An 11993-nucleotide genomic window follows, 5' to 3' on the forward strand; every position below is an offset into this window, starting at 1 on the left:
TGGTACCGCCAGACTTCTCTAAGGACTTTGTTATCTACTGCGACGCCTCGCGACAAGGACTAGGTTGCATTCTCATGCAAGATCGACACGTAATTGCTTACGCTTCACGGCAATTGCACCCACATGAGGAGAATTATCCTACTCATGATCTAGAGCTTGCAGCTGTAGTCTATGCACTTAAAACCTGGCGACATTACCTCCTCGGTAATCGTTGCGAAATATTCACTGATCACCAAAGTCTGAAGTACATCTTCACCCAACCGGATTTGAATCTCAGGCAAAGACGTTGGGTCGAGTTGATCACAGATTTCGACTTAGGAATAACTTACACCCCAGGGAAAGCCAACGTCATGGCTGATGCGCTAAGTCGTAAATCTTATTGTAACAACCTGATGTTACAACAAAGTCAACCGCTTCTCCATGAGGAATTTCGGAAGCTTAACCTTCACATTGTTCCTCAAGGATTTCTTTCCACCTTGGTGGCGAAACCTACTCTTACGGATCAAATTATCGCTGCCCAAAAGCGAGATAAGGGAATATCTAAAATCAAGGAGAACATTGCTAGCGGAGGTGCTAGTTGTTTCTCCACAAATGATCATGGTGTTGTGTACTTTGAGAACCGTTTAGTGGTTCCCAAGAACCAGCATCTACGGCAGTTGATCCTTAAGGAGGCTCATGAATCTCCTCTCACCATTCATCCCGGTAGTACCAAGATGTATCAGGACCTACGCCAGAGGTTCTGGTGGACTAGGATGAAGAGAGAAATTGCTCAGTATATTGCTAATTGCGACGTCTGCCGTCGTGTAAAAGCAGAGCATCAACGGCCTGCTGGCACCCTTCAACCCCTAGCTATTCCTGAATGGAAATGGGATAAAATTGGTATGGACTTCATTACCGGTTTTCCCAGGACCAAGAGAGGGAATAATGCTATCTTCGTCGTTGTCGATCGTCTTTCCAAAGTAGCCCATTTCTTACCTGTTCGTGAGAGTATAACTGCTAGTCAGTTAGCAGACTGTACATCTCCCGAATAGTGTCTCTCCATGGTGTTCCTTTGGAAATTAACTCGGATCGAGGAAGTCTTTTCACCTCTCGATTTTGGGAAAGTTTCCAAAATGCTATGGGAACCCGCCTTTCTTTTAGCACCGCTTTCCACCCTCAATCGAGTGGTCAGGTAGAACGCGTCAACCAGATCCTAGAAGACATGCTTCGAGCCTCTGTTATCTCATTCGGAATGGAGTGGGAGAAATGCCTTCCATTTGCCGAATTTGCTTACAACAACAGCTATCAATCTAGCTTGGGTAAAGCCCCTTTTGAAGTTCTCTATGGACGACGGTGTCGAACACCCCTTAACTGGTCAGAAACCGGGGAAAGACAATTCTTTGGCCCGGATATGATCCAGGAAGCAGAAGAGCAAGTTCGCATCGTTCGTGAAAAGTTGAAAACAGCCCAATCTCGTCAAAAGAGTCAATATGACCGAAAACATAAGGCTATGACTTTCGAGGTTGACGAGAAGGCTTACCTTCGGGTTACTCCTCTGAAGGGAACCCATCGTTTCGGTATCAAAGGCAAATTGGCTCCCCGTTACATTGGACCTTTTCGTATTCTCGCTAAACGAGGAGAAGTTGCCTACCAGTTGGAACTACCTCCGCATCTCTCCAGAGTCCACGATGTCTTCCACGTTTCTCAACTCAGGCGTTGCTTCTCGGATCCTATCCGTGGAGTGGACCACGAAACGCTTGATCTCCAAGATAATCTCACGTATCGAGAGTACCCCATTCGTATCCTCGATCAGGCCGAGCGTACCACTCGACGTCATAATATCAAGTTTCTCAAAGTTCAATGGTCGCACCATTCTGAGGATGAAGCAACTTGGGAAAGGGAGGATCGTCTTCGACTCGAGTATCCCGCCCTCTTTCCGGAGGAACCCAAATCTCGGGACGAGATTCTTTTGAGTGGGGGTGAGTTGTCACACCCTAGCTAGTTCATGCATTAGAGTGTTGCATCATGTCTATTCTTTCATCAGAAACCTGAAATGGGGATGACAGAACCCCCAGCCCCCTCTGAAACCAACTAGGGTTTACTAAAAACTTTTTCAATGAACCTGAAATGCCCTTCTAAAATGCCCATCATTTTTGTCTTGGTTCAGAACCTCTGCCAAAAGTGATGCACATTTTCCTAGGTCATCTTAGGGTCTTTGAATTAAATCATAGATATTTGAATTTGGGCATTTAAAATTATATAAAATATTCAAATGCTCAAATATCTCCAAACTAAAATGTTTCATGTTGGAAATAATCCAACTATGGACCAGGAGTAGTTTGGTGATTTTAGGAGTTGCCTAAGTATTTTTAATAATTCAACAAAGTTGCAGAAGTATTAAAAAAACAGAAAACAGGAGAAATAGCAAAACTTACCTGGCGCCCAGCACCCGGCCCACCTGCCGGCCCAGCCCAGCGCCGCTCCAGCGAGCTGCTTGCCGGCCAGGCAGGCAGGCAGGTGCCCGACGGCGGCCGCAGCGTGCGCCACGCAGCTGGCCGTCGCCCTGCTTCACCTCCTCGCCTCGTGGCTGGATGGATGAACTCCACGCCGCGCCGTGAACCCGCAGGACACCTCCATTCTCCCCCAACTCCTCTCTCTCGCGCTCCCCCGCCATGGCCGACGCCATCGCCGCCACCCCCTCGCCGTAGCCACGCCCTCCGTCAACCCCACGCCGTGCCGTCGTGTCCAGGAGCTCCGCCACCCTCCTCTCCTTCGAGCAAGCCGAGCCCCGAGCGCTCGCAAGGCCCGAGCCCACCGCATCGACCTCGACCGAACCGCCGTCGCCGGAGATCCCCTTCAACGACGTCGTCGCTCCGGCCCGTCCCCGGCCGCACCAAGTGCTTCGTCGAACTCCCCGTGAGCTTAACCATCTTCCCCTCCCTTCTTTTCTTGCTCCCGAGCTGTGTAGCGACCTCCCGGAGCTCAACCGCACCCACCGCCGCGGAGCTCGTCGCCGACGTGCTCCCGGTCACCCTCCGGCCACAAACTGGTGTCCATCATGCTCACCACGTCACGTAGCACCTAACCAGCTACTCCCCGCACCTCACCGACCCCTCTAGCGTCAAGTTCGCCTTCGGCCGAACTCCGGTGGCCGCCAAAGTCGTCGCCGGCGCCAACTCCGGCCACCCCGACCCCAACGGACTCCACCAAGAGCTGCGGCTCCTCCTCAGCTCCACTCCGATGGCCTCCGCGACTCGTTTGGTTGCCGGAACGGCCAAAACCACTTCCGCCGCCGCGTCGGGCTCGCCGGCGGCTAAACGCCGGTGCAGCCGACCTGGGTTTGACCGCGGGTGGGCCCTGGTTGACTCCGATGAGTCAATGACAGGTGGGGCCCAGCCCTGTTAATTAAATAGGTTTAGTTTTAATTAAACTTTAACTAAACTAATTACCCTGACACCCTGGACCCACAGTCAGGTTTGACCTGGACGTCCCCGTTGACCCTGACGTCATCCTGACGCATGGCTGACGCAATAAATTAATTTCTGGATTTATTCTAATATAGGAAATTCCAGAATATAGTTTAAACTTCAAAAATTCATAACTTTTAATCTGTAACTCCAAATCAGACAAGTTATATATGAAAAATGATCAGAAAAATCCAATCTATCCATCTGTACTATTTTCATGCATGATTAAACAAGTTAACTTGATGTTTAATGCAGAACAAGATAAAACACTTTAAAGGGCCATGTATGAGTTTGAAATTTGAATCTTTGGTTCAAATTGGTTCAAACCCTTCTGGTTTTAGTTGCATTAGCCCAACACACTCATATTGCCATGTTTCATGCATGCATCATATTGTCGCACATTGTTTGGTGATGGTTGTGTATCGGTGTTCTTTGCGGCAGGTTCTGCCCCCGAGGAGTACCGTGATTACCCTAGCGAAGAACCATATCAGTGCATCGAACCATCAGGCAAGCAACCAACTATTTGATCATATCGATACAATCCCATGTTCTCGCTCCTGCTCTCTTTTACTGCATTAAGACAACGCGTTTCAAACTGCTGTGTGCTACGGTAGTTGAACCCACTTCCTCTGCATGACCTGTCATTGCCACAGTAACTAGATGAAACCCACTAGCATGTGTAGGAGTTGATTGAGCCATATGTATGTGTTGTTCCTACCTTGCTATGCCTGCTATGCTTAGAGTCGTGTCAGGTCTGGTTCGTCTGGGTGATGAGCTAGAGTGAAATGATTATGTCAGTAATGAGAGTGATGTGGTGAACACGATTTGATAAAGGTATCGATGAGAGGCCATGTAGGAGTACATGGTGGGTTGTTTCATTGAAGCCGACCTTAAGCATTGAGATCTGTATGTGTGATTTAAGATACAGCTACTACCATGCATTGGGCCCTGAAATATGACCCCGCTCGACTTCTTATTCACCCTAGTTCTCTGTCCAGGAGTTGCAAGTAGTTTCTGGTGTTTGTAGCCTACTGGAGGCCGTGGACAGCGCTGACCGTAGGGGTGGGCTGTGATGCGGTAGGTACGTGGCCGGGAATACCGGGCACCCGTTAGGTGTCACGGAACCCTGTACACATCGTTCGGGGCCGTATGGGAAACCTCGGCCGGACTCCCTGCGGATGGAACCTGGATAGGCGATAAACCTGGACTAGAGACTTAGGTGTTTAGGTAGGTCGTGGTCTACACCCACGTCGGCTTTCGCTTGAAGTCTGCCGAGCACATGTCGTGTGCAGACGCTAAGTGGTGGAAACATGTATGAAGAAGTACACCCCTGCAGGGTTAACATGATCTATTCGAATAGCCGCGTCCGCGGTAAAGGACTACTTGGTTGCCTATACAGTTCATAGACAAGTAAATGGAAACTACTAAAAGCCTCAAGATAAGTGTGAGTGTCGAGGATGGCTCTTCCGTAGGAAGACGGAGGTGAATCCTCGGTGGTGTATTGAAGTGGTGAGTAGTGGACTCGTGTGCGCAAAACCATTTCAAGTTGGAGTCTCGTAGGATAGCCTAGCCAAGAGTCAAAGCTGGCTTGCTGCAACAACTCCACCAACCCTTCTTGATAATGTGCATGTATGTAGGATCTGATGTAAGTCTTGCTGAGTACCTTTGTACTCATGTTGCTATAATTTACATTTTTACAGAAGACGCTGCAACCCCTTCTGATGGGTTCTTCGTAGACGTTGACATCAATGAGTAGGCTAAGGCCCAGGTGGTGATCCTGAGCTTGTGAAGGACCACGTAGTATAGCTAGGCTCTCCAAGCCTCTTTTATTTTACTAGTTGTCTGTACACAGACAAGTTACTTCCGCTGCTGGTTTGTATGACTGTATGACTTGAATGCTGGGTCGTGTGACCCGTACCTATGTGTATGTTATGTATGGCTCTCTGAGCCTTAAATAAAGTACTTGTGTCGTAGAGTCATGTTGTGATGCCTTGTTGTATTTGCACATATCGAGCATATTGTGTGTATGATTGAAATGCTTGGTATGTGTGGGATCTGACTATCTAGTTGTTTATCTTTAGTAGCCTCTCTTACCGGGAAATGTCTCCTAGTGTTTCCACCGAGCCATGGTAGCTTGCTACTGCTCCGGAACACTTAGGCTGGCCGGCATGTGTCCTTCTTCGTTCCTGTGTCTGTCCCTTCGGGGAAATGTCACGCATTGAGTACCGGAGTCCTGTTAGCCCGCTACAGCCCGGTTTACCGGAGTCCTGCTAGCCAGTGCTACAGCCCGGACCCACTTGCTGATGACCGACACGTTCGTTGCTGGATCATGGATGCCTGTCCCTGTAAGTCCGTGCCACTTTGGGTTTACGACTAGCCATGTCAGCCCGGGCTCCTTATCATATGGGTGCTAGCGACACTATCATATACGTGTGCCAAAAGGCGCAAACGGTCCCAGGCAAAGGTAAGACGACACCCGTGGGAATACCGTGCGTGAGGCCGCAAAGTGATATGAGGTGTTACATGCTAGACCTATGTGGCATCGAGTCGGGGTCCTGACAGCGCCGTCATCGTTTGATAGTGTTGGACGTTGCATATCTTTCTCTGCTCTCCATTGTTGCATTCAATGCACTTACCAACACGTCTTTGTCTCATGCGTACAAGTAGCGGGGGCAGGCGAGCTCGTGTGCTGTACCGCCGCTCTCAATGGTTCTCCTCCTTCTCTAATTTTCTACGCAGCAAGCGGTGGAACCGTGGAAGGGAGAAGGCAGGAGAGACGAGGGGTGGTAGAGGACGAGGATGGTGACGAAGGACGCCTTTTCGCAATGACGAGTCCTTATGTTTTGTCCATGCACCATGTGCACGGCTTTCAAGATCCATGATCCACGTCTATGGGCTAGTCTTTTTTTAGGCAATTCTTCCATAACTGACCCCCTCCCAGCTTCTTCCAGAATTGTCACTTCATATTTTTTTTACAATTCCTAACTAATTAGACCTTAACTAGTTAGGAATTGGAAAGAAAAATGGAGTGGCAATTCTAAAAGAAGCTGGGGAGGGAGTCAATTCTGAAATAATTGCCCAAAAAAATTGGCCCTATATATCAGCCACACCAGCCGGCCAGCCAGCCAAGATCGACCGGTGTAGTTTGTTCCATGTTGTGCTCCCCCGTTGCTGGCCCCCTCGTGTGCTCTCATGGCTATAGGGGTGTGTGTGCGTGTTAGGCTAGGTATATGCACCGAGGTGCGTGGCCGTGCTGAGTACCGTCTTGCCCGCCTGCCAGACCATAAATATCACCACTGCCGACTGCAGATGCACAAACAGGCACTCAACCTTGAGCCGTCGCCCACAGATCGCATCTCGTCGACAAATGGTCCGAAGAAGACGTCTTGGCCTTCACCTTCTTCGACCAGTATCGGAAAGCATGATTACTATAGTTTCTAGAAGTGGCGAGGCAAGGAAGAACGAGGAGATAGAGGCGGCGGTTGTTGTCTTGTCCTGTTATCTACTCCCTTCGTTTTAAAATAGATGACTCAACTTTATACTAATTTAAGTTAGTACAAAGTTGAGTCATCTATTTCAAAACGGAGGGAGTATATGTTTTTTCATCTCTATAAAAGCTCCTTTTACTCAACTCAGGCCGCCCGCTAATTGAGCTAGTTGTACAACTTATTTTAAAGAAGCATAGCTAGTATTACTAGGTGTAGCATGTTTAAGTAGTGCCTCAACCATGATCGACAACCACCACCACATTGTGATGGTAAACTAGTGTAGTTCATAAAAGGGCACTAGTAAACCAAACAGATCTGGTCTCACAGGACAATCACAAACAAACAAACAGAAAGTAGGAGTTGTTAGTGTTCGTACCATTCATCATAGTAAATAAACAGGTTCTCTCGCCGGCAAAGAATTGAAATAGGACATTGCACAAAATAGCTAGCCCTGAAAAGGGCTCTTTTCCATAAAAGGGGTTCTGGATTGACGCAGCTCACCAGCTAACCTGCGAAAATGCTGCTAGCAAACAGACAAGGCAACTATGCGAGTGGATGACGTCTTAGCTTTACACATTGAAGGTTCGTTGGTTAAGCAAACTTTTGCAAAATTCAGTGGCTTAGAGGCAACTACAACGCGGTTCACCAAAACGCCCCCAAACGTCTAGATCTTGACATTTTGACACAAAAACACAACCACCACCGTGCATAAAATGTCCGCGGCATGGCTTGGACGTCCGAAATCCACATACCAGTAGTAAAGTTGAGAGAGGTTCGTGGCGTCCAAACATCCGCCACATAGACCACTGCAACATGTTCATGTAATTATGAGATTCTCACATGCCAAAGAAAAAGTGTCAAATCCAAAGGTTTTCTGCTATAATTGCTTCAAGAATGATAGCGTGTGTTTTAAAATGGCCCTAGTATTGTCCTTGTTGATCATTGAATAGTTCTTCTATTTTCAGTACATGCAATCCAATGATCCAATCACACCTGAAAATCTTCTTGATTCTCCAAATTCCTTGAGCATTGTTGCGTCTGCGCCATCTGGTTCTCTCAAGTACTTCAGCCCAAACACCTTGGCCATTGTAGTTGCAAATCTGACCAGGGAATCGAGGCATGTGCTCCCAAACATCCCACGAATCTACGACTGTGCCATAGTCCAGCTTTTTCTTCTGAATTGTGTATACTTCAAAAATGAATCACTCTTTTCAGTATGAATGGCTCACTCTCCCATTCTTTTCAGCTAGGGCAGCAGCTAGGCCCGTATCTTTTCATGCCGAGCACCGATCGATATCCTTCGCAAGGGCAAGCATGCATCCTCATGCCAGCCGTGCAATTCTATTAACTAGAGAACACAATGCGTCCAACGACATTGTTCTTCAACTTTAAGTAATCATCATAGGCCCTGACAACTTGGCAGGTGCGTCCGAACAAATGTTGCCACATCCGAAATTACGTCGAAAATATGGCTCGATAGCGCATCAAGGGTAAAGTAGTCGTCGCACAACATCATAGGTGCATGTGCTCTGTTTCGATTCGACACTCGATACCCCTTTATTGCATGTAGTTGAGAACATGCTCCGCTGCATTCTTCGTTTCTCAAAATCACCCTCATCCTCGTTGTTTCATCCTCATTTGACAAAGACGAAGACGAATCCATGAACTCGGCATAGAAGCGCTCCTCGTATGAATCCACTGTGTTTTCTTCAAAGTAAACAACATGAACGTATTTTTTTCTCCTATGGCATTTGTCGAACAATTGTTCAGCGTAGTGTCGCCCGTTGATGGCGTCGGCAGTGGCAGAGGGTACTCAGTCGGTGGCTGGATCTGGATACATAGGTGTAGGCCAAGGCGGGCAGGCGCCTGGGTCGAGCGGCGAAGGGTCAACAAAGCATGGGCAGCGTCTGGGGTAGTACGACAATGACGTCGGTCTTTGGGAGCGTGGATACAAGCACATGGAGGGATGTACCCAAAAAACGAGGGCTTCAGGTGAGTCGGGGGTGTCGAAGTCCGACGTGGCGGAATCCCCCAGATGGATTTGATGAGCCATGTTGGATGGTTAAATGTGTCTGAACCGTCCAATCCAAACATTTACCGGAGGTATGATGATCCACGTTGGAAATGCCATTAACCAACAACAGTAGCACATGTATCTAGGACTTTCTTTTAATAATTTGGATTGCTTATCAAGCATACACGGTTCCGTCCTCCAAAAATGATACTTCCTCTGGTCTTTTTTACTCAGTATATAAGAATTGTCTGAAGTCGAACTCTACAAAGTTTGACCATATTTATATGAAAAGATATCAACATCTACCATGATAAAGTTATACAACATAAAACTTTAAGTCATGACGTATCTACTAGCATTAATTTCACATTATGAATGTTAGTATTTTTTTTCTATAAAGTTGGTCAAACTTTACGAGGCTTGACTTAGACAAATCTAATTTGCGAAATAAAAAGGAGCGGAGGAAGTATAAACTTCGTTTACCGTTTCAAAGAGATCTCTCTTTACATGATCCCGACGCAGCACGACTACTCCTGCATAAAAAAAACTGATACTACATGGAGCACGGGCCGTGTACGTACGTCAGCCAGCCAGCCACCGCGTGGACCGTAGGGACGCAGGCGCGAAAAGGCCGGCCTTGTCCTGCAGCCACAGGAACTCGCGGTCGGCGAGCCAGACAACGCACCGCCGATCCGACACCCGGCCGCGCCGGCGCCCGCCTGCTGTTTGCTGGCCGCCAGTCTCCCACGCCACGGAGCCACGCAACCGCACTGCTGCATATACCACCGCACAGCAGCAGCAGCATCATCGTCCTCCACCCCCATTTGGGATAGCCGGACGTGTCCCTCGTCCTCCTCCTCTGCCGCTGCCCCGCGCCTTTCCGGATTAATTGCCGCCCGCAACGCCCAGCGCATGCACACGCACGCACTCGGCATAGTTTAGTGTAGGGTCGCCGTGCTCGCCCAAGCAAGCAAGGCCGCTACTAGTAGCGCCTCCCGCCTCCGCGGCCATGGCTGCACCCGCGCTGGCCAAGCGCCCCTGCAGCAGCCCCTCCGCCTCCGCTTCTTGTCGCGAGGCCAAGCGGCTCCGCCCGGCGCCGGCGCCGGCGCCCATGGAGAGGCACGACGCCGCTGCTGCCGCTGCTGAGGTGTCGACGACGACGTCGCAGCAGCAGTCGCAGCCGCTGCTCCCGGGCCTGCCGGACCACCTCGCGCAGCTCTGCCTCTCGACGCTGCCGCCGCGCCTCATGCACGCCGTCTGCCGCCCGTGGCGCCGGCTGCTGTACGCGCCGTCGTTCCCGCCGTTCTTGTCCCTCTACGCGCTTCTTGAGGACGCCGGCGACGGCGGGGCCTCCTTCGCGGCCTACGACCCGATCGCCGCGCGCTGGGACGGGCTGCCGACGCCGCCGATGCCATCGCCGCCCCCGACGCTCTGCCACCCGTCGTTCCTCTCCCGCCGGCTGCCGCTCCAGTCGGTGGCCGCCGCGGGGAAGCTCGTCCTCGTCGCGGGGTCCACGCAGTCGCTCCACCCGGCGCTGTGCCGGCCGCTGGTGTTCGACCCGGCCGCCGCGCTGGCCCCGCGGTGGCAGGTCGGCCCGAAAGTCCCGCTCGCCCCGCGCAGGTGGTGCGCGGCGGGCGCGGCGCGGGGGCGCGTGTTCGTCGCGGGCGGCGTGGGCGCCGGCTACGACCTCGCCGTCGCGCGCTCCGGGGCGACGTGGGACCCCGCCACGCCGTCCGCGCCGTGGGAGCCGCTGCCGCCGCTGCGGGACGGGCGGTTCAGCCGTGACGCGGCGGAGGCCGTGTGCTCGGGCGGGAAGGTCTGCATGGTCAATCTCCGCGGCAGCGGCGCCAAGGAGGGGGCCGTGTTCGACCTGGTGGCCGGGCGGTGGGAGGACATGCCGCCCGGCATGCTGGCCGGGTGGAAGGGCCCCGCCGCGGCGTCCCCGGACAGCGGCGACATGATCTTCGTCGTGGACGAGGAGCGCGGCGCGCTCAACGCCTACGACTGGGGGTCCGACCGGTGGACGACGGTCGCGGAGGCGGGGCGGCTCAAGGGCGCGGCCGAGATGGCCGCGGGCGGCGGCAGGGTGTGCGTCGTGTCCCACGGCGGCGCGAAGGTGGTGGTCGTGGACGTGACGCCCAAGGCGGGGAGGAGCAGGGGCTCCACGACGCCGGCGCCGCCGCGCATGTGGGAGGTGGAGGCGCCGGCCGGGCGGCGGGTGGTGTCGCTGCACGTGCTGCCCAGGATGACGCGCCCCGAGTAGGCCTCCTCCCACCCTCCCTTCCCGCCACTGTACAAAGTACAAACAAACTACAAAAACAAAAGGCTCTCCCTTTGGCTCGCCTTCTCTTCTTCCTGCGGCGACTCCGCATCGGCACGGTACTCCTATGTCGTAGTAGTAGTACATGTTCATTTTAGGAGCGCCTGCGAGAATCGATTTTGGTTCATGTGTTCTTCTGCCCAACGGCTACCAGCTGGATTTCGAGATTTTGATTTTCGAGGGGTAGACGCTAGATTTCCAGTTTTTGATTCCTGATTTCTTCTGTGCTGCTCCTCTGATCCTCTCTGTCCAGATTGCAAGGGAAAGCAGGATTCGAGATATTTTTTGGTTCCTTTTCTTTCAGAGATACTACTACTCCAGCACACACGCTTGGGAAGGGAACTGAATGAGATAGGCTGCTAATTTTCCCTTAAGCCCAATCCCTTTTTGTTCTCGACGAGCAGGATAGATCCGTTAAACCCAATGCCGGCACCTTGCGTCGCTTTGAGCTGGCGCTTTCTGGACGCCGGTGGCGCGCGGTCGCCGGAGAAGTCCCGCCACGCAAACCTGGTACTACTAGATATTTTCTCCGCCCGGCCATGGCCGCACAGCGGGATCGCCGCCGCTCCACGGCTTTCCGCCTTGATTCCCCGGCCACACCCGCCGCCATCGCCACGTCCCATCGAGCCCATTAACACGGCCCATGCACGCCGTTACCTCCTCAATTAACGCACGTGCCCTCTCCGGATCACGCACCGGCTTTGCATATTCCCGTTCCTTTCACG

The 11993-nt window shown here is 51.8% G+C and overlaps 1 protein-coding gene across 1 annotated transcript; it reads left to right on the forward strand.

Annotated features, from left to right (window-relative positions):
- Positions 1–9470: 9470 nt before the first annotated feature.
- On the forward strand, positions 9471–11549 carry LOC123152496 (F-box/kelch-repeat protein SKIP25). Its single transcript, XM_044572022.1, has one exon. It carries the CDS (start codon positions 9958–9960, stop codon positions 11209–11211), a length of 1254 nt encoding a protein of 417 aa, XP_044427957.1. The 5' UTR covers positions 9471–9957; the 3' UTR covers positions 11212–11549.
- Positions 11550–11993: the final 444 nt, after the last annotated feature.

Source organism: Triticum aestivum, chromosome 7A (assembly GCF_018294505.1).
Source record: "Triticum aestivum cultivar Chinese Spring chromosome 7A, IWGSC CS RefSeq v2.1, whole genome shotgun sequence".
Classification (NCBI taxonomy): domain Eukaryota; kingdom Viridiplantae; phylum Streptophyta; class Magnoliopsida; order Poales; family Poaceae; genus Triticum; species Triticum aestivum.